This window comes from Bos indicus, chromosome 15 (genome assembly GCF_029378745.1).
Source record: "Bos indicus isolate NIAB-ARS_2022 breed Sahiwal x Tharparkar chromosome 15, NIAB-ARS_B.indTharparkar_mat_pri_1.0, whole genome shotgun sequence".
NCBI classification, from domain to species: domain Eukaryota; kingdom Metazoa; phylum Chordata; class Mammalia; order Artiodactyla; family Bovidae; genus Bos; species Bos indicus.
In genome coordinates this window covers 48,205,106-48,228,191 of record NC_091774.1, presented here as the reverse complement: position 1 = coordinate 48,228,191, position 23,086 = coordinate 48,205,106, and the positions used below count along the sequence as shown (strand labels likewise).

The 23,086-nt window shown below is 37.6% G+C and overlaps 1 protein-coding gene across 1 annotated transcript; it reads left to right on the top strand.

Moving 5' to 3' along the window:
* Positions 1-6,982: 6,982 nt before the first annotated feature.
* LOC109568877 (olfactory receptor 52P1) lies at positions 6,983-7,948 on the top strand. The gene has a single exon (XM_019974245.2). It carries the CDS (start codon positions 6,983-6,985, stop codon positions 7,946-7,948), a length of 966 nt encoding a protein of 321 aa, XP_019829804.2.
* The last annotated feature ends 15,138 nt before the right edge of the window (positions 7,949-23,086 follow it).

Here is a 23,086-nt window from a genome sequence, read left to right as displayed (position 1 = left end):
AAGATGGCAGGATTAGAATTAATAATATAAAGATCTTACCAGACCCAATCCCATAGTATACATTTTAAGATAATAGGATTAGTCAGAAGTTTCTCAAGACCGAGAAATGTGTCCTCAAGCAGGATACATTGTTGTTATATAATCCTTACTAGACTAAGGTATGTAGAAAAAAAAGTTTGTCCTTTCCTTCTCCTTGAGAATTCCAGACTCCTGTCTCCTTTAGAGACCTAGACCTCTTTCTCCTCCTCAGGTACCCTGGACTTCTTATCAACCTGCCTCGGAATTGACTCTCTCAACTTTAATGACCCACCTCTCAGAGTAATGGAAATAAAAGCGCAAATAAACTAATGGGACCTAATTAAACTTAAAAACTTTTGTACAATGAAGGAAGCTATAAACAAGGCAGCCTTCAGAATGGGAGAAAATAATAGCAAATGAAACAACTGACAAAGAATTAATCTCCAAAATATACAAGCAGCTTATACAGCTCAATTCCAGAAAAATAAACAATTAAATTAAAAAAAAAAAAGGGCTGAGGAACTAAACAGACATTTCTCCAAAGAAAACATAGAGATGGCTACCAAACACATGAAAAGATACTTGACATCATCATCAGAGAAACGCAAATCAAAACCACAATAAGGTACCATCTCATGCCAGTCAGAATGACTGCCATCAAAAAGTCTACAAATAACAAGTGCTGGAGAGGATGTGGAGAAAAGGGAGCTCTCTTACACAGTTGGTGGGAATGCAACGAGTACAGCCACTATTCAAATGAGTACAGTGTGGAGATTCCTTAAAAAACTGGAAATAGAACTGCCATATGACCCAGCAATCTCCTGCTGGGCACACACACTGAGGAAACCAGAATTGAAAGAGACACATGTAACCCAAAGTTCACTGAAGCACTGTTTACAGTAGCTAGGACATGGAAGTAACCTGTGTCCATCGAGACGAATGGATAAGGAAGTTGTGGTAACGTGACTCATTGGAAAAGACCCTGTTGCTGGGAGGGATTGGGGGCAGGAGGAAAAGGGGACGACAGAGGATGAGATGGCTGGATGGCATCACCGACTCGATGCACGTGAGTTTGCGTGAACTCCGGGAGTTGGTGATGGACAGGGAGGCCTGGCCTGCTGTGATTCATAGGGTCTCAAAGAGTCAGACATGACTGAGTGACGAACTGACTGACTGATACACAATGGAATATTACTCAGTTATAGAAAAGAACGCATTTGAGTCAATTCTAATGAGGTGGATGAAACTGGAGCCTATTATATAGAGTGAAATAAGTCAGAAAGAGAAACACCAGTACAGTATATTAATGAATATATATGGAATTTAGAAAGATGGTAACAATGAACCTATATGCAAGACAGCAAGAGACACAATGTAAGAACAGACTTCTGGACTATGTGGGAGAAGGCAAGAGTGGGAAGATATGAGAGAATAACACTGAAACATGTATATTACCATTTGTAAAATAGATGACCAGTGCAAGTTTGATGCATGAAGCAGGGCAGTCAAAGCTGGTGCTCCGGGACAACCCAGAGCAATGGGGTGGGAAGAGAATTGGGAGAGGGGCTCAGGATAGGAGGACACATGTACATCCATGGCTGATTCATGTCTATGTATGGCAAAAACCACCACAATATTGTAAAGTAATTAGCCTCCAATTAAAATAAATAAATTAAAAATAATAAAGACAGATCTCAAAAAAAAAAAAAAAAAAAAAGGGAAAGAGATACACTTTAACCCTCCTCTCTCCCTCCATGAGAGCAAACAATAAGTTTCTGATGTCAAAATGACAACCTCCTCACCAGAGACAGGATGTTGGGGCCAAGAAGCCTGTATAAAGAAATGGTGTCCCTTTTCTAATTTACTACCTCAAGCCCACACTCTGTTTAGATTCCTCATTAATTAAGTTTATTTGTCTTATCAATTCCTCACAAATTTATAGTTTCCTTCTCTAAATGTATAAAAACTGCCTGCTTTGCCATTTGTTAAGTTCTACTTCTACAAAACCTCAATGTACATGGATTAAATTTGTTTCCTTTTCTCCTGCTAATCTTTATGTGCCAATTTTATTATTCATCTGGCCATAAGAACTCAAGAGGAATACAAGGGGCAATTTTCCCCTCTCAAACTATAGTTTAGACTATCCAAGTTGACACATCATAGCACTACTGTAAGCTCCATAGAATGCACCACCCGGGACTTTTCCTGTATCTTGCTGAGAGCTAGACTTGATTAGGGGGGAACAAAGGCATTGCAAACCTTTATTTCTCCCTTGTTTTATTTTTATTTTTCATTTAACTAAAAGGAGTGAAATGGATTGAAAGCTTCTCTAAAGCACTTTTAGCTATAGACAGATGAGAACATTCAAGGCAGGTTTCAGGAAAGGAAAATTGCTACAATCCTGTTCTTCTCTAGGTTTTTAAGGTAACATGTTAAAGGTGTTTATGATAACTACATCGTCCAATAGCACTCACCAGAAGTGTAGACCATAGAGCAATTTGATAAGGAAAATCCAACCAAAAGATTTTTTTTTAATTTTCATTTTCTTAAAACAGTGTTTCTTAAAGTGTGATTCCTTTACCAGTGACATTTGCATTAATTGGGAAGTCATAAGAAAGGCACACATTAGGACCCTGCTCCAAATTTAGTGATTCAGAAATTCTGGAGGTATGGACTGGCAACCTGTGTCTTAACAGGAGCTACAGGTAATTTTGAAGAACACCAAGTTTGAAAACTGTTGACTTTGGAGAGACTCTCCAAAACTAGGATCAAGAGCATGCATGCAGTTGATTGAACATAGATCTAGTCTAGTTGTGGGAAGTGTCTACAAATGAAAATTGATCTCTTTGAATACGGTGGGACTAGAGGAGAAGCATTCAGAATGGTGATAAGGAGACCAAATTTTGCAGTAAATTATGGGTAGAGACCATAATTCTACAGATAATTCTTGGACTATCCCCTCATAATATAAGGCCCTAGATGATGGCTGGGGCTGGTTTACTGGGAATAGAAGTTTAAGACATTTTTTCAAGAGACTTGGGATGCATAGTAAGTAAACTCTATGAGTGGTAAAGTTATATCAAATAAATAAACTCTTTACATATGAGAGTATTGTTACCAAGAGTGAATTAGACCCAGAGAAGATAGGATTGTGGTTTTAATGCAAATGAGCTCTCTAACAGTACAGTTTACTGAGATTTGTTGTTTAGCCACTAAATCATGTTTAACTCTTTTGTGATCCCATGGACTTCAGCCTGCCAGACTCTTCAGTCCATTGGATTTTTCCAGGCAAGAATACTAGAGTGGGTTGCCATTTCCTCCACCAGTGGATATTCTTGACTCAGGGACTGAATCAGCATCTCCTGCACTGGCAGAAGGATTCTTTGCCACTGAGTCACCTGGGAAGTCTTCATTGAGATTAGCACAGTTGATAAATTCTCAGCAAAGAACAACAGGAGATAGAGGTTTAGTAATGTTTAATGTATATGACTTTTTAATATAATTACTTCATATGGTGAAAAACTGCATTCACATCTCCTGCTGCTGCTGCTGCTGCTAAGTCGCTTCAGTCGTGTCCGACTCTGTGTCCGACCCCATAGATGACAGCCCACCAGGCTCCCCCGTCCCTGGGATTCCCCAGGCAAGAATACTGGAGTGGGTTGCCATTTCCTTCTCCAATGCATGAAAGAGAAGTCGCTCAGTCGTGTCTGACTCTTAGTGATCCAATGGACTGCAGCCCACCAGGCTCCTCCGTCCATGGGATTTTCCAGGCAAGAGTACTGGAGTGGGGTTCCATTGCCTTCTCCTAGATACCAGTATAATTTCCTTTTGAATTCCATCACTAGCTTGCTACATCATGCACAGGTTAAAAAAAAAAAAAAAAGTGTCTAACAAAGCCAATTACTGTGCAACTATGTAACAGTGACCAGTCTGGGGACATGTGCAGTAAATCCTCTATAACAGTGTAGTCCCAGGAAAAAGTAAACAAGGCAGAATGACTCTGGGATAAACAGGGACATGAAAGAGAAAGTATATCCACCCTGGGATCCTTGGAAAATGGAGCTGCATTGGAAACAGGGATCCAGGTCAGATAACCATAGCGCTTGTATCTGCAAGTTAAAAATGTTAGGTGCCCTTAGATAAATAGTCCCATCTCTGAGAGGTGGAGAATTAGAAAGAAAATGAAACAAAAATAGAGAAAGAATTTCAAGGATACAGACTATTAATACTCCTTCCCTGACTCTTTAACAAAAGCCTCTAGCTTCACCTCTAAAATCTGATCTGATCATCTGGAAAAGAAAGGCTTGGATGTTCTGTTTCCTAGGAAACACAGATTCTCCCTAGATGGCTCTGGCCTTAAACACAATGCAATCCACCTAACTCCCAAGTGGGACTGAGAGACAGATTTCATCAGCACAGCAACCTCTGGGCTCAGTATTCAGAAAGTTGAGGGCAGGAGACTAGTACTGTTCTTTCCATCTTCGGAGAATATTTCTACAATGTTGTGCCTTCTCTTCTCTGCTGTCCTGCAGTTATGTGAGTTTGGGCTAGGGAAAGATTCTAGGAAAGATGTTTCTTAGCCCTCAAGAAAAATCTTCCTGTGTAGACGGTGATGGAAATTTACTTCAAAGAAGAGAAAGTGAGATTTAGAGGTATGGAAAGGGGATTTTGCTAAATAACAACTCTATGTAATCTAATTTGGAATTTGTTCAGCAGATTTCCTAAAATGGGAGTTTTAATTTGTCATTAATCCCTCTAGTTGAAAAGGGAAGCAGAGTGGGGAGCCTTCAACAAAGCAAGTAGCAAGTGATTTATTAGTCAAACCAGAGAAATGGGAGGCATTATGAAGTAAATTCAAGACATGTGCTAAGAACTGATTACTCACTAAGCACTTGAGAGGAATGTGTGTGTGGTGACACTTTGCAGAGATCAACAACAGTTCAATGGTCTTACAATTGCCAGAGGTATCCCAGTTTAGCTGTGCTCTTACACAGACAGAATGACAGGCTTTGATTTGTGCTGCAGTTTCAGGCATGGAAAGTTTCTCCAACCTATGTTTAGCCAAATGGTGATGCTGGAACTTTTATCTTACTGAGGGCATTGGCTTTAATGTCACAATAAGAATTGGATTAGAAATTTAGTCAGAAGGCGAGATTCAAACTGAGGTGTGACTAAGAATGATCCCAAATATTTACCAATATCGTAAAATATTTTATGTAAGAGATGGTGTGAGACAGGGGTTTATTCCCGTGAGCTGGATGAGATGATAGTGGGAGAGAGTGACATGATAGGAGGACATGGCCTTCTGAAGGTGGTGGTACGCATAAAGTTTGGGATCCCTTAGATGAAAACTACAGGAACTACAGGTCATGTTCACTTGCATCAATCAAATTATGAGCCAATCTAATCAGGTGATATGTGCAATATGTGATAAGTCCAACTTCTACAAGAAAAAAAGTCATAAGACAGAAAGTCAGTGACTTAAGAAGTAGGAAGGAAACTCAGAGAACCGTCCTCAAATTAAGCATCCGGGCTAAGGGTGAGTGAATTTGTGAGAGACCGAAAGCCATAGGGATGTCTGGCATAAACTAAGTGGCTGGGTGGTGCTGTGAGCAGAGGTTTTCTGCTTTCACAATCTGACTCCTGCTCCGCTATCCATGTTGAGCCCTTCACATTAGCTCAGTGAGCATATCTGTGTCATAAAAGTAAGAGCTGAGGACATATAGTGTAGTTGAGATCAGACTGGGAAGCTGTTTTCCAGTCTCTGAATGATCATCATTTAACTGTAGAGATCATACAGAAAACACTTTAAAGAATATGTATTTTGTCAGTAGGTTTACCTTCTAATTCTTATTGTATAAATAAATATTCAAGATAAGATTAGATTCTAATAAATAGCAGGTTAAGGAAATTGTGTTAAAATAGGATATGAGGTCGCTGACCTATTAATATGAAAGCAATGGTAACAGCAAATGACATTGTTTACTGAACACCTTCTATGAGCCACACACTGTACAAGGTGGTGTTTGCATTTCAACATCCTTACAAAGTATTATTACCATATTCCAGACCAGAAATGGAAATCTGGTCTTAGAGGAAAATTGGCTTGTCCAAGGCAATAGTGTCAGTAAGAGATTTGTTCCCAGTTATATGGGTCCCAAGCTCTTTTTTTTTTTTTTCTCTTGTGAGCACCCCTTCCAGCTTTAAAAATTCTAAGATTCTGTATCTCTAAAATATTCCTGCCTCTCTTAAAAAATGAGAGAAGGCAAAAGAAAAAATCTAGAATATACTGTCACTTGAATATTTGGTGGAGATCTGGAGAGCTCAAAGCACATAAATAATGTTCACACTTTTGGACAGTAAAAACTTTTACCTCAATCAGTTTTAATTTAGGAATGAAAAGATCCTAAGTTAAATAGATCAGAACATTAGATCTTTGCTGTCTCTGCCCCCTCGGATATAAGTTCATGGGACAGTGTGTCCAACAATACTCTACATAAATACCTAATGGAATAAGCCATATTTATCCACCTTCTGTGGAGGTCATGTATTTATTGATCTTGACCTGTTGATAGAATAGTGCTTGTCACCAACCTTCTCTCCTCTTAATCCCTATGTTTATGAGAACAAACAACAGTTGCTCTTGTTCTGCACATTTGGGCTATCTGGTGCATTATCTCTTAAATCCATCCACATTGTAAGGAATGATATCCTGTGGAGTCCAAAATAAAAAAGTTTCTTCCCTGATTTTTCTCATCATGTGACTATGCACATGCAGTGTCTGGTCTATTAAGGAATAGGAGAGTTTACTTCGCTTGTATTCTGTTAAGTACAAATGTGGTGTAAGAAAGAGAAATGTGACTCTAGCTGATTCATATCCCTGTTCTGTGTTGTTTCCTTAGGTGATGTCATGCTGTAGGAGGGTTTTTGACCCAAGAAGTTGCCTAGTACTCTTGGCCAGACCATGGTGTCTCCTAATCATACTTTCCTGGACTCTTCTGTTTTCATACTCATGGGCATCCCAGGTCTGGAAGAGTTCCACCTGTGGCTCTCACTCCCTGTGTGCCTCCTGGGCACAGCCACAATTGTGGGTAACATAACCATCCTGGTGGTCATTGTCACTGAACCAGCCCTGCACAAGCCTATGTACTTGTTCCTGTGTATGCTTTCAACCATTGACTTGGCTGCCTCTTTCTCCACAGTCCCCAAGCTGCTGGCCATCCTCTGGTGTGGAGCTGGACACATGTCTGCCTCTGCATGCCTGGCACAGATGTTCTTCATTCATGCTTTCTGCATGATGGAATCCACTGTGTTGCTGGCCATGGCCTTTGATCGTTATGTGGCCATTTGCCACCCACTCCGCTATACCACTGTCCTCACTGACACCATCATTGTCCGCATCGGGGTGGTAGCTATGGTGCGAGGTTCCATTCTTATGCTCCCATGCCCCTTCCTCATTCAGCGCTTGAGCTTCTGCCAAAGCCATGTGATCCCGCACACCTACTGTGAACACATGGCTGTAGTGAAGCTAGCCTGTGGAGACACCAGGCCTAATCGTGTTTATGGGCTGACGGCAGCACTTCTGGTCATTGGGGTGGACTTGTTTTGCATTGGTCTTTCCTATTTCCTCATTGCACGAGCTGTCCTTCGCCTCTCATCTCATGAAGCTCGGTCCAAGGCCCTAGGGACCTGTGGTTCTCATGTCTGTGTCATCCTAATCTCTTATACACCTGCCCTCTTCTCTTTTTTTACACATCGCTTTGGTCACCATGTTCCACTCCACACTCATATTATTTTGGCCAATGTGTATCTGCTCTTTCCACCTGCTCTTAACCCTATGGTATATGGAGTTAAGACCAAAGAAATTCGGGAAAGAGTTGTCAGGGTGTTTCAAAAGGGGCAGGGAACTGGGCTCAAGGCACCGGAGTGATCTAGGAGTATAGAAGGGACTTAGTCCATATGGTAATAAGCTTTTCAAGATTAAACTGTCCTTAGTGTTTGATACTTGCACAGAGGTTTAAAGAAGGTTATGTTGGGTCAAAGTATTTTCTAGACCATTCCAAAGCATAAGAAATCACAGTGAAAGTAAAGTTGGTTCATCATTCTTAATTTTCATCCAAGGAAGTATAACATAGTGAGATGCTTCCAAACTTGGTTAGAGGAGCTTTGGCATAGTCACTGGAACTTTCCTCACTACCTGGCCCTCTCCCAGTTCTGTGGGCATGGATTTTTAGCCTTATATTATTGCAGCTATATTACCAGACTTCCCTGGTAGCTCAGATGGTAAAGCATCTGCCTACAATGCAGGAGAATCAGGTTCAATCCCTGGGTTGGGAAGATCTCCTGGAGAAGGAAATGGCAACCCACTCCAGTATTGTTGCCTGGAAATCCCACGGACAGAGGAGCCTGGTAGGCTACAGTCCATGGGTCGCAAAGAGTCGGACACGACTGAGCGACTTCACTTTCACCTTCATTACCATCAGAAAGATCAAATAATAGGACCATACACAGTTAAAGAAATTAGAACTACAAGGGACTTACGCACTTTTGCATTAATGCTATATTTCTCCATTAGAACTTGAAGGCAGAAAGAGAAAAAAGTCTAACCAATATTCTCAATTTTAGCAAGTGGCAGATCAAGGGCTTGAAACCTAGACTCCTAAAACAGTAAGACCTTCATGGATGAGGGCACAGCATAGGTAAGGGAGGGCTGTTTCTAAACTTCTGACTCCAGCCTCTAGGGATCCAACCTAAGTCCGAGTGACCTGGAAATTATTCTGGGTCTAAGGTTTCTAAATATTATTATGCATTCATGTAATTAAGAGGTCCTTCCAGAGATCACTGACTCGTAACTACGAACCTAGGAGTCAGGATAGTCACTTGCTCAAACTAGTTGGGATAGGAAGTCTCAGCCTTTCATTCATACATTTATATAGAAGGAAAAAAGTCCCAAGTGGATCTTAATCTTTCAGTCTTAGCTAACACAATGTAGTGGAAAGGTCTTAATTGCATCTTTAAAACTGGGCTTGGAAATTGTTACTGTACAACCTAACTCTTCTGCTTTCCAAAAAGAATAGCCTCAGACAATCAGCTTGACACATTTAACTGACAAATTAATTTTCAACTGTGAATTTATCGATGGTTCTCATTGTCTGCTTGTCATTATCTGTTTGCCATCTTACACTGTTAGGTAGAAGAGACACAAAATTCCCTGTTGTAATTAACAGATTTTCCCATATCAGTCTCAAGGTGGTAAAACTAAGATGAGCTTTTAAAGCTTCCATTCTCATGAATATGAATAATTCTGATACTTCACATAGATGGGAATAAAATACATCAAACACTATTTTTCAGAGGAAAGGTAATCATTACACTGTTCTATAGGAAGATTGCCATTGTGTGGAGTGGCACTGATTTTAATTCTTTTTTTTAAATTATAGTCCTCAAATGGAAATGTTAACAGATTTTTAAGAATTGTGTACAATTCTTAACACCATGGTTCCTCAACTAAATTTCTATTTTGTCCTTCAAAATGACCAGCATACTGGCACACAAGCCCTATAACACCAACTCTGGAACAATTCTGTGCTCTGTGTCATGTGTTGCTATACTCCCAGTATGGAGCACTTCTGAAGAAAGTATAAGGATGGGCAGATTTCAAGCACCATGTGCTCATAATTTCAGATTTTAACTGGTATCTCATTACATAACTATGCTTTACCTATTACATGGTTTATAGCAATAAATTTTTTATCATACTAAATTTGTTATGTACCTCCTGCCTTTCATGGCTTCCATATTCCATTAATTTCTATTCCATAAGGAAAAATGAAAGCATTAGAAGTAAACTGGACTTCCCTGGTGGCTCAGATGGTAAAGAATCTGCCTGTCATGCAGGAGACCAGGGTTCGATCTCGAGTAGAGAAGATCCCCTAGAGGAGGGCATGGCAACCCATTCCAATATTCTTGCCTGAAGAATTCCATGGACAGAGGAGCCTGGCAGCCTACTGTCCGTAGGGGTGCAAAGAATTGAACACGACTGAACGACTAACACTATCTCACTATCACCGTAGAAACAAACTATCTCAAATTCCAATCTTTTGACATCTACAGTCATTATTTTCTCATATTATTGTATTTGTTTATTACTAATATATTTTTATGATCAAGCAAAGTTCTCAAACTATGCTCTTGGGAGCTCAGACCATCACTCACTTTCTTTATTTCTTGTGTTCACAATGTGCTTGAACTTACTGACTTTTATATCTAATACCAGAAACCTTGTGACTTTTCTTTTTTATGCAAGTTTTTGATAAATATATTTGGAACTAATCATTTCTGCTTTCTTGCTTCCTATCTCTTCCCCCCATTATAATCTGGCTTCAACTGCAGGTTGAAGTTTCCAGTGAGGTGTGGGTCGTCAAAGTCAACAGTATCTTGTCTAATTGGACTACTTTTCAACAAGTTGTATTATTGACCAATGTACTTCTCCACCATCTGTCTGCTATTGACTTCCTTGATACTGCACTATCCTATCTTTTCTTCTAAGTCTACAATGTTTTCCTTCATGTTCTGAAAAAAAAAAAATGATATTAGATCAAAAAGAAAACCTCAATGAGGTCCACAGAAAAAATAATAAAAAATACTTCAAAACTGAGTGCAATAAGACTAGACATTTTTTGAAATGTCAATACTATTGACCTGAAGCAAACAGACTGGCAGGTATGTTTCCAGTACAGATAAGTCTATTTGCAATCACCAGGGAATTGCAGTCTGGGCTCTGAAACCCTACTGAGACATATGAGTATTTGGGATATTAAGGAAAGAACTATTTTGCAGCAGGAGAAAGAAAGTTGGGATGGCCATAGTGAACCAAGGCTTCATGGTTTTTTATTAGCTGAATCCTTGCCTGAAAGAATAAAGGTCTTTCTTCCTGTTGGGCTATAATCTGTGAAAGCTTCCCTTTCTGAACTCCCAACTCCATTTAATTGAAATTTCTGTTTGTTAATTTTTTTAACAAAATCTGGTTATTAAGCAACTCTAAATTTGAATGTCCATCTCCATGATATTTTTTGCAGGATATCAAGTAAATTTCATGTGACCTCACCCTCCACATGAGTTCTCCCTGTAATTCAAGTCTCAATAACATCAGTTTACAGGAAAGAAAGATATGAATAGGAAACTGAACAGTCATCTTGAAACATATATCTACAGAAACCAATGGTCTGGGGCAAGATGACTGAAATTACTGTTTTCACTTGTGAAAGAAATTTCAATTTAATAACTGTGATTTAACTCTGAACAAAATGTACTGTACATTCTTGTTTTTCACCAAAGTTCTCTGTTTTCTCAATGATATCTTAAAGATGAAATAGAGAGTTTATCATGAGGTCAATAATATAATGAATTGTAAGCCTCTGCTTGTCTTACGAGAAACATAGTGACTTGATATCTGACCAGGTCTCTCCTTGCGTGAGTCTTACTTATATTTGCTTCATTCCCACCTAATGAGTTGTCTCCTTTATTTAAGAGGGCTTTCAAAGAATGCACATTTTGGAGGGAGAAGTACAATAATGAAATGTATAAAATATTATAATAAATGTATTTCTATGAGTACATAGGGTTATGGAGAGCAGTGGTTGCTTTTCTTCCATTGAGCTGAAAATGAGACTAATTGACTTAAACATTTTCTGTATAATATTATGGATCTTTTTAAATTAATATGAAGTTGAGTGACAATGAATAATTTTACTTTTATAGACTTGTCACAGGTATCATAGCAAAGATTTCAGCATTAATTCTTCCTGCCCAGTTTCAAGATTTCACAATACTTTCCCCAATGTTGTTAGTTTACACTAATTTCTATTTTTTGATATATCTTTTTGTGTTTTTCATTTCTTAAAGGCACAAAGCAATCTTTCATCACAAAATCACCCTATTTTAATAGTTTATCTTGAAAGCAAAATTTAATGAAAGATTGCCAATGTTCATTCTCTCTACCTACTCATCACAGAATAATTCTTAGCCACCTCTGGCTTTCTCCAGAATACCTTACCTCTGAACATTTCACTGAAATAGCATTTGTCAATTTCACATATTACTCTCATGTCATTAAATCTAGTACTTTCACCTCTATGTCAATTATAGTCTACTTCTCAACAATCCTAAATATAACTGATTTGTCCCTTCGTCTAGAAACATTTTCTTTGCTTGACTTCTGGATCATACCACACATTCAAACTTACTCTTCACTCTCATGGAACACTTCTGATCATCCTTTGGCCCTTTATTTTTTTCTGGGTTTCTTTATACTAGGACATCCCTGGACTTAGGTTTCTTTTTCACTCTTTCCTTAGGTCTTCCAATATAAATGGCCATAAGCTTCAATGTATGCTAGTGACTCCAAAACTGATTAACTCATTAATAAATTTATTGAAGCTCAGTTGCAAGTTCAAGGTGAAGTAAGTTTCATGGTATCTTTTTCTTAATGGTACACAAACTGCATGTTTTCTGATCTATTTCTTGTTTTGCTTTTTGTTTTTACTTTTATGCTCCAATTTCACTTCTAATCCTTAGGCCTGTCAATCACTGGAATCTGCTAAACTGTGTTTGACATACGTCCTCAGATACATGAATATAAAGTCATTTACTGAACGCTTACTTTAGAAACTTGTATTCATCATATTGTGTTAAGTATTATTATATTGCTTACTTTTAACTCAATCATTTTAAATGTGTTTATGTAATTCATATTTCACTTTTGCTTCTAATTATTTTATAGACTTTCATAACATGCAACTGAAAAAGTTATTATCTGATTATTAATATCTAATTTTTTCCAATCTCTCTGTCACCAGGAATAGTTTTATGATAAACATCTCTCACATACACACATACACACACATGGGCATGTTCTTATGAAACAAGGGATATTTTATTTAGAATATAAACAAAGAAGTGAGCTTGCAGAATAATAATCTCTGCGCACTACCTTTAATATAGTAGCCTTTATACATGCAGTCAACTTTGCAAAAGACACCATTGAAGTCAGAAGACATGAAATTATATTTTTGAAGTGCTGAAAAACAATTTCTATCTTAGAATTCTAATCCAATGAAAATATAAATCAAAAATAAATACTTATTTACATAAATTATGTTATTCAGAATGTAGAGTAATGATTACTAATGGAAGAAAGAACTACAGAAATTAAACCACTAGAAAGAAAAAGCTGAGGATATTAATGACAAATATTTACTCTTTTAAATAGGAAAAATAATATGTAAGGTCTAAACATACATAGAGGTAAAATATATAGCAATAAACAGCAAGAGCAGGAAAGGAGTTATTGGAGTCAAAGTCTAGTAAGGTTCTTATATTATTACAGTGATAAATGTGCTACTTTGAGCACCTTAGACATTGAGAGGTAAAGTACAAAGTGATACCTATGTTAACCACTACAGAAAAGTAAAGGGACGCATAACAAAAACAGCTGCTGCTGCTAAGTCGCTTCAGTCATGTCCGACTCTGTGCGACCCCATAGACGGCAGCCCACCAGGCTCCCTTGTCCCTGGGATTCTCCAGGCAAAAACACTGGAGTGGGTTGCCATTTCCTTCTCCAATGCATGAAAGTGAAAAGTGAAAGAGAAGTCACTCAGTCATGTCCGACTCTTAGCAACCCCATGGACTGCAGCCTACCAGGCTCCTCTGTCCATGGGGTTTTCCAGGCAAGAGTACTGGAGTGGGGTGCCATTGCCTTCTCCTAACAAAAACTACCACTGGAGAAAAACACAATAACAATAATAACACCTATTTTACTGGTCTAAAATGGCAAGAGGAACAAAGGAAAAAGAGAACAGAGGAAACTAAACTAAGATGATAGAAACATAGTAAACTTGAAAAAAGGTCAGAAACTACATAATGTAAGTTGACTTAGCAATCAAACTGAAAGAATATGAAATAAAAGTTTAGAAAATATCTTCAATAAAAATATATGATTTTAAGAGACATCATATATATATAAATACAGAAAGAACTTGTGTTCTACCTATAACAGACAAAGTAGATTTTAACATAATAAATATTAGAAGTGATAAACTGCAGCATTTCATAATGATTACAGTAGTACTTCAACACAAAAATATAAAATGACTCAATTTGCATGTGCTTAATATCATTATGGACACATATGCGTATATACATACACACAGAATTTAACAGAGCCAAGCAAAATTAGCAAATTCACAGTGAAATTAAAGTTGGATCTTTAAACAGGTCTTTTCAGTAACTGAGGGCTTCCCTTGTGGCTCCACTGGTAAAGAATCTGCCTTCAATGCAGGAGACCTGGGTTCGGTCCCTGGGTTGGGAAGATTCCCCTGGAGAAGGGAAAGGCTACCCATTCTAGTATTCTTTCCTAGAGAATTCCATGGACTGTATAGTCCATGTGGTCACAAAGAGCTGGACAGGACTGAGCAACTTACACTTTTTCAGTAACTGAAGAACAAGGGGTTAGAAAGGTCAAAATGCCTGCAGAAGATCTGAAGAAGATGAGCATCGTATCTTGATTAGTTCATGCAGAAAACAATAACCAACAGCTCTAAGGTACAGTATTTATTTCTCAAATGCAAAAAAAAAACAAAAACAAAATTAGTAACTGGACAGAAAATACAAACAGAACTTTCAGTGATAAAATCTACAAATGGTAAATGTGCACATGAAAAATGTTTGGCATTATTAAGCACAAATTAAAACAGAATATGAATGCACAAATATGAGAATGGATAAAGTATAACTTTAGAATTCAGGCAAGGATATGGAAAAACTGAAACATTAATACTTTGCTGGTGGGAATGTAAAATGATACAGCCACTCTGGAACATATTTTAGAAATTCCTTTAAATCACAACCTGTAACTATTTCAGCTTAGCAGTTAAATCTCTGGATACTTATCCCAGAACAATGAATATTTATGTTCACATAAAAACCAGTAGATGGTGAATGACATCAATAAAAATAGCAAAGTAGGAATATAAAAGTCTGTCTCTAATAAAACAATGGATAACCTGGAAAAGTAATTGTCAGAATCAATCTTTCACAAATCTCAATGTTAATTAAAAACTTGCTACAATTAGGGGAAGGCTTAACCAAGGAAAAAAAAATTAGCTTAATCTCAGTAAGAGAGGTGGGCTTCCCAGGTGGTGCTAGTGGTAAAGAACCCATCTGCCAAGGCAGGAGATGTAAGACATATGGATTTGATGCCTGGGTTGGGAAGATCCCTGGAGGAGGGCATGGCAACCCACTCCAATACTCTTGCCTGGAGAATCCCATAGACAGAGGAGTCTGGTGGGCTACAGTCCATGGGGCCACAGAGAGTTGGACACAACTGAAGCGACTTAGCATGCACACAGTAAGAGAGGTATATGGCATTTTTTTTTAAATGTTGTAAAACTCATATAATATAAAATTTGCTCTTTAGAGCATTTTAAAGGTACAATTTAAAATGTACAATTCTGTGACTTTTCGTACACTCACAATACTGTGCACCTATACCACTAGAATCAGTTGTTGAATTTAATTATTGCTTCTTTCATAGTCATCATCATCACATAAAGGTTCAGGCATCTAATTATTCTTAACTTAATATGTATGCATGACAAACCTGAATTTTTGATGACTTTTTAGAATGCCGTAATATGCATTATCTACTTCAGTTGAAAGTAAACTTCTTGAATAACAAGACCAATGTTATCTATCCTCTACACATTTCCTAATATGATTTGGAAGGCACTAAGTACACTATGATGTTATTTACAGACATGACAAAATAAAAGTTTGATGGATATTTGAGTAATTGAAATATTCTTATTTGAGAGCTTTTGACTTGTGTCTCAGAATGCCTCCCATGGAAAGACAATACTCTGCAATAAATACTAAAAACATTCACTTTTACTAAAATTAGTTTGTATTCATTTAAATTTCTCTCCTTTGAATACATGTACATACACAAGTACATTCATAGATGCCAAAATATGGAATAATTTACTTATTTAAGTATTATCATACAGCAGTTAAGTGTGGAAGGCTTGTTCCTTTCTTTTTCCCATGAGGTTAACCTGATGGCTGTACAAGCATCCATGTCTTTTATCTTCTGAATTATCCCCTTGACATATGTGACACAGATTTTCCTTAAATACATATTCAATAGTACAGATATCAAGGGGTTTAGAAGTTGAGGACTACGCATGTACATATACTGTAGAAGCGTGATAGTTTCTGGTCAAGATTCTGAACACCTAGACCAGATCACATTCAGCTCACTGTTCTTCTATCCAGAAGCTAAGGTATTTAAGGAAATAAAAAATGCAGTAGTGATAGAATTATTAGGGCAGTAAGATAATGTGGAGAGAGGTTTTGAATGCATATGAATTGTTTATGATATTTTTCAGAAATGTAGCTTTGAGTTCATCAATTATGTTTGAAGGCAGAAATGTACTGGGAATTTGGGAGGTTGGAAAATGCTTATTTCTTCAATTCTCAGATTGCATTTCAATGTAAATTCCCATCTTGATTATGAATAGCTATTTTATTTCCTATTGGAATGATTGGTTCAGTTGTGGTAGAAGTCAGATACAAATCACCCCCATGACAAGAAGAAATAGGGGGAGAGTTAGAGAATATTTCTGTTATGGTCAGAATATTCTTGCCTTTTAACTGCCCTCCCTTAACTGTTCTCAAATGACAGTCTAATTTTTCTTGGTTCATTTTTAGAGAGATGTAGTTATGACTATCGGAGAAGGCAATGGCACCCCACTCCAGTACTCTTGCCTGGAAAATCCCATGGACGGAGGAACCTGGTAGGCTGTAGTCCATGGGGTCGCAGAGAGTCGGACACGACTGAGTGACTTCTCTTTCACTTTTCACTTTCATGCATTGGAGAAGGAAATGGCAACCCACTCCAGTGTTCTTGCCTGGAGAATCCCAGGGATGGGGGAGCCTGGTGGGCTGCCGTCTATGGAGTCGCATAGAGTCGGACACGACTGAAGCGACTTAGCAGCAGCAGCAGCAGTTATGACTATATTTCATCCATTTTAGATAATACTTGCCTGGAGGAGCCCACTATCATATCGAGAGAAAAACATGAGTTTTTAAGATTGAGGATCTCCTAGTGAGAAAACACAGAGAAGGCAATGGCAACCCCCTCCAGTACTCTTGCCTGGAAAATCCCAGGGACAGGGGAGCCTGGTGGGCTGCAGTCCATGGGGTTGTGAAGAGTCAGACAAGACTGAACGACTTCACTTTCACTTTTCACTTTCATGCATTGGAGAAGGCAGTGGCAACCCACTCCAGTGTTCTTGCCTGGAGAATCCCAGGGAAGGGGGAGCCTGGTGGGCTGCCGTCTATGGAGTCGCATAGAGTCGGACACTACTGAAGCAACTTAGCAGCAGCAGCTGTGAGAAAAAAAAGCTTGTTGTCTACAGGGTTTAGGAAAGATATATAACAGATGATGTCAAAATAGTGCTTTATAAACGATGATATTCATGTGTTAATGTTACTCTTCCAATATGTGCTTTCCACATTCAGAGCATAATATTAGTTAATTTTCCCTGTAATAAAAATTAAATTATAATGTACTTGAATGATCTTCAATTTGTTTTAGAAAATGTGTTATTGTGTGGTATAAGAATGGAGCTCTGACAGTGCTGCAAATGTGTTGAAAATGGGACCTAAAATTATTATATAACAAGAAAATCAGTTTTAGTAATTAAAAAATATCTGTAAAAGCACAAAAGTATAAATAGGATATTTATTTGGTATTTAGGAAAGATATTTTTCAGAATGCAGCACTTTGAAATTTGTTGTTTGTTTTTAAATCATAAATACCTATACTTTTCTTGATTTATTTAACTGATTACATGGAGTTAAGAGTTGAGTGTTCAAATGTATTAAGAATAAATGAGTAGTGATACCATTTTGTCAACAATTAATAACAATTTAGTATACACTATCCAAACATTTGACATCACCAATGCAACGGACATGAACTTGGGCAGACCTCTGGAGGTGGTGAGGGACAGGGAGGCCTGGCATGCTGCAGCCCATGTGGTGGCAAATGACACGACCGGGCAACTGAATAACACAGCCATATTTATCAAAAATCAATTTCAATTTTAATGGTACTTTTATATTTATATATATACATATGTACGATTTTTATAGTGTTTTTATTTCTTTCAGTACCTCTGTGAAAGTAACTTGAAAAACAGAATGTATTCAAAGAATTGTACCTTTACAAGCCTGACCGAAAGAGTGTTAAGTGTTAGTTGCTCAGTCGTGTCCAGCTCTTTGCAACCCCAGGGAATCATCCCTACCGAAGGACTGAACTCAGGTCTCAAGCATTCGTGGCAGGTTCTTTACTATCTGAGCCACCAGGGAAGCCAGAAAGACAGTTGTTGACAATTTTGGTATTCATGGAAAAACAACTGCAAAATTGTAAATCCAAAGTATTCTTTTTTTCAAAATGCAAAATTTAAGGTTTTTGTTAACCTTTTGATTACTACTTTAAAGCAATACCAATGATGTTAAAATATAATTGGGAATCAGCTAATAAGCTGCAATGTAATTTCAGGAATTGTACCATTTTAAAACTTCTACTGTGGACCAACAAGGTGAGTAAGAGAACTTATTTCTGTACTCCCTAATGTGCTGGTTGTGAAGAATCTTTGCCAAGCCTAGAAATGGAATTGTTTGGTACAGCAACTTATTTGCACTTCATTATACCTTCTTTTATTTTTCCCAAATGTGAACTTGATCCAAATTTTTCTTGCTTTTATTTCTGACTTGTCTGAAATTAATATTTGGTATGTTTCCATTTTGGTGTTTTCTGTTCAGCATGAAAATATTTCTACCTACTTTGAGCATGGTTTTTCTTTCTGATACACTTTTTTATTGTGATGCACATGTTTTTAAAAATGACTCTGAATTAAGATAAATTTATAGTATAATTGGGAGGGTCAAGGAGGCCTGGCATGCTGCAGTCCATGGGGTTGCAAAGAGTTGAACACAACTTAGCAGCTAAACAACAACAACAACAAAATGGTATCATTGATCCTATTTACCAAATAATTGATCCTATTTACCAAATCAATGTATTTTTCTTTTGCCTACTATCTTATTTTTTCTACTTTCTTGAGATTATTTTCTTTTCTTTATGATGAGTCTTCTTTGAAATTTAGAATATCTAGTGATTTATGAGCTATAAATTATGGTTTCATTTCTTCTGGTGGTTCCTTTTTGTTTTCCAAGTAAAAATATTTAGACCACAGTGTTTAATTTAATAATGCTTAAAGTATAAAAAGTCTAATTCATTAACCTGTTCATTCTTTGAAAAATACTTACAGGCATGTCATATTTAGTAGGTGTCTTGCTATATACTTCAGGTTTAAAATACAAGTTGTTCTAAAATTAAGAATTTTATTAAACTGGATGATTTAAGGATATAACAGTATTTTCATAATACCCTATAGGTAAAATAGTGACAAAATTGATTTCATCAACAAATCTATTCCTTAAACAAGTCTGGTACTTTGCTAATCATATGAAATTAGAAAATATATGTGTATATAACAAATATATATTATATGAACTTAGAGGTTGGCACTCTAACCTGATCAAGAGACTGGAATTTTACTGAAAAAATGTTATTCTAGAGGCTATTTTGGCTGTGACAAGGTGAATGTCAACAAAGGAGAAAAGATCGCAAATTCACAAAGCAAAAAATGTTAGTATGATTTGAGTAGGAAATAGTGAACAGCAACAAGAAAGAACACTGCTCTGCTTATTTTGGTCTGGAGGAATATAAGCATGATTCAGATCTAAGAGAAATGGTAAATTTCTTTTAGAAAATTTTCCTAATATAACTCAATATTTACTTAGTTTTCATTTCTACCTGCTCCTATTTGATTCTAAGATTTCTGTAATGGCATAAGAAGAGGTCTTTGAAGAACTCTATTATGAAGATGTTTATTCCATGTTGCTTTACCGTTTCCACAAAAGTTTCCTTTTGCAATATTTAATCTGTCATCCTATGTGCAAATACATGAAAATAAAACCAAGACACAGGCAGAAAAACTGACTAAGGAAATATTTGATACCTCTGATTAACACATTATTCTAAATATTACTTCTCCTATTATACTGACTGGAAATTTATCCTGGGAAGAAATTTTAACATGTTCTATGAATACTCCAGTACTTTGGCCACCTCATGCAAAGAGCTGACTCATTGGAAAAGACTCTGATGCTGGGAGGGATTGGGGGCAGCAGGAGAAGGGGATGACAGAGGATGAGATGGCTGGATGGCATCGCTGACTCAATGGACATGAGTCTGGGTCAACTGCAGGAACTGGTGATGGACAGGGAGGCCTGGCGTGCTGCGATTCATGGGGTTGCAAAGAGTCGGACATGACTGAGAGACTGAACTGAACTGAACTGATGAATACATATATACAGAGTGTGACAAAGGTCAAAGATTAGCATCATTAAATATGTGAAGGCTGGATCCAGTATTCATATTCAAGTGTGAGATCTTCAGTAGCCTACTACTTATCTCCAAAAACACAGGCAACTAATTATATAATCCTTTAGGATACAGATTATTGTATTTTTCCTTCCCAGAGAAATAAAAAGAAAAACTAACTTTGAATCTGATACCTAAAATGCCTCGAAAGAGGCAGAGGTCCCTACTTGAGCACTCAAAGTAAATGAAACCAATTGATGAGGTTCACTCATCACCTGGAATTTTGAATTACTTTTCTGTAGTCTCTTATGTGTGTGTGTGCGCGCATGCACACTCACGTGATAAGTCGCTTCAGTTGTGTCCAGCTCTTTGTGACCCTATGGACTTTATCCCACCAGGCTCCTCTGTCCAAGAGATTCTCCAGGCAAGAATACAAGAATAGGTTGCTGTGCCCTCTTCCAGGGTATCTTCCAGACCTAGGGCTTGAACCTGTGTCTCACATCTTCTGCATTGACAGGCCAATTCTTTAGCTCTACATGGAAAGTCCCTATAGTCTCTTGCTGTGCTGTACTTAGTCGTTCAGTCATGTCCAACTCTTTGTGACCCCATGGAACTCATGGACTGTAGCCCACCAAGCTTCCCTGTCTATGAGATTCTTCCAAGCAAGAATATTGGAGTGGGTTGTCATGCCTTCCTCCAGGGAATCTTCCCAACCCAGGGATTGGAACCCAGGTCTCCCTTGTTGCAGGTGGATTCTTTACAAGCTGAGCTACCAGGGAAGTCCCTGCAACCCACTCCAGGGTTCTTGCCTTCAGAATTCCATAGACAGAGGAGCCTGGTGGGCTACAGTCCATGGGGTCACAAAGAGTCGGACACAACTGAGTGACTAACACACATAAGTGTAAAGTAATAGTCTAGCCAAGGGTTACCATACATTTGAGAAATAACTCCAAAGTAAAAGATTACAAAAAGATATAAAAATAAAACACTGAAACTTCTACAATATAAAATAATATATATAAAGCACACATTTGTGTAATATATATGTATAATTATATATTATTGTCAATTTACAAATTTCAGGGAAAATAAGGTCAAATAGATTTAAGATCAGACTTTAAAAATGCTAATATATTTGGAAGATATGATTGATGAATTTTTAAGAAAAAGAAGCCAAAAAAAATAGAGAGATGAGGTTCAAGGGGAAAATTTTTTTAAAGAAACCAGCAGGAAAAAAAAAATAAAACAGAATGGACAGTATCTGGCTAAAAATAAATATAAGAAAATAACAAGGACCGCAGTTGGGAAGAAATAATCCAAAGTTAACAGAAGAAAATTTCCAAAACCAAAGATCGTAGAGTTCCAGATTCAAAATTCCCAGTAAGTACCTGTACAATAAAAGATGCCAATGCATATTTATATCTCTATCATCACCATCATCAGCACTAATCTTGAAAGCATAGACATTTTAAAATAGTATTAGATATTTCCAGAGTCAAAAAGTAAATAGCATAAGGAGATTAAACTTAAAAGCCTTTGCACAACGGAGGAAACTATAAGCAAGGTGAAAAGACAGCCTTCAGAATGGGAAAAAATAATAGCAAATGAAGCACTGACAAAGAATTAATCTCAAAAATGTACAAGCAGCTCATGCAGCTCAATACCAGAAAAATAAATGACCCAATCAAAAAATGGGCCAAAGAATTAAACAGACATTTCTCCAAAGAAGACATACAGATGGCTAACAAATGCATGAATAGATGCTCAACATCAGTCATTATCAGAGAAATGCAAATCAAAACCACAATGAGATACCATCTCACACCGGTCAGAATGGCTGCTATCAAAAAGTCTACAAGCAATAAATGCGGAAGAGGGTATGGAGAAAAGAGAACATTCTTACACTGTTGGTAGAAATTCAAACTAGCACAGCCACTATGGAGAACAGTGTGGAGATTCCTTAAAAAGCTGGAAATAAAACTGTCATACGACCTAGCAATCCCACTGTTGGGCATACACACCAAGGAAACCAGAATTGGAAGAGACACGTGTACCCCATTGTTCGTTGCAGCACGTTTACAATAGCTAGGACATGGAAGCAACCTAGATGTCCATTGGCAGATGAATGGATAAGGAAGTTGTGGTATATATACACAATGGAATATTACTCAACTATTAAAAAGAATGCACTTGAATCAGTTCTAATGAGGTGGGTGAAACTGGAGCCTATTATACAGAGTGAAGTAAGTCAGAAAGAAAAACACCAATGCAGTATATTAACGCACATATATGGAATTTTAAAAGATGATAATGATGACCTTACATGCGAGACAGCAAAAGCGACACAGATGTAAAGAACAGACTTTTGGACTCTGTGGGAGAAGGCGAGGATGGAATGATATGAGATAATAGCATTGAAACATGTATTTACCATATGTGAAATAGATCACCAGTCCAGGTTCAATGCATGAGAGAGGGCGCTCAGGGCCGGTGCACTGGGATAACCCTGAGGGATGGGATGAGGAGGAAGGTGGGAGGGGATTTCAGGATGGG

Excerpts from the sequence above, each read along its gene's own strand:
- LOC109568877 (XM_019974245.2), top strand. The coding sequence starts at position 6,983 with ATGGTGTCTCCTAATCATACTTTCCTGGACTCTTCTGTTTTCATACTC.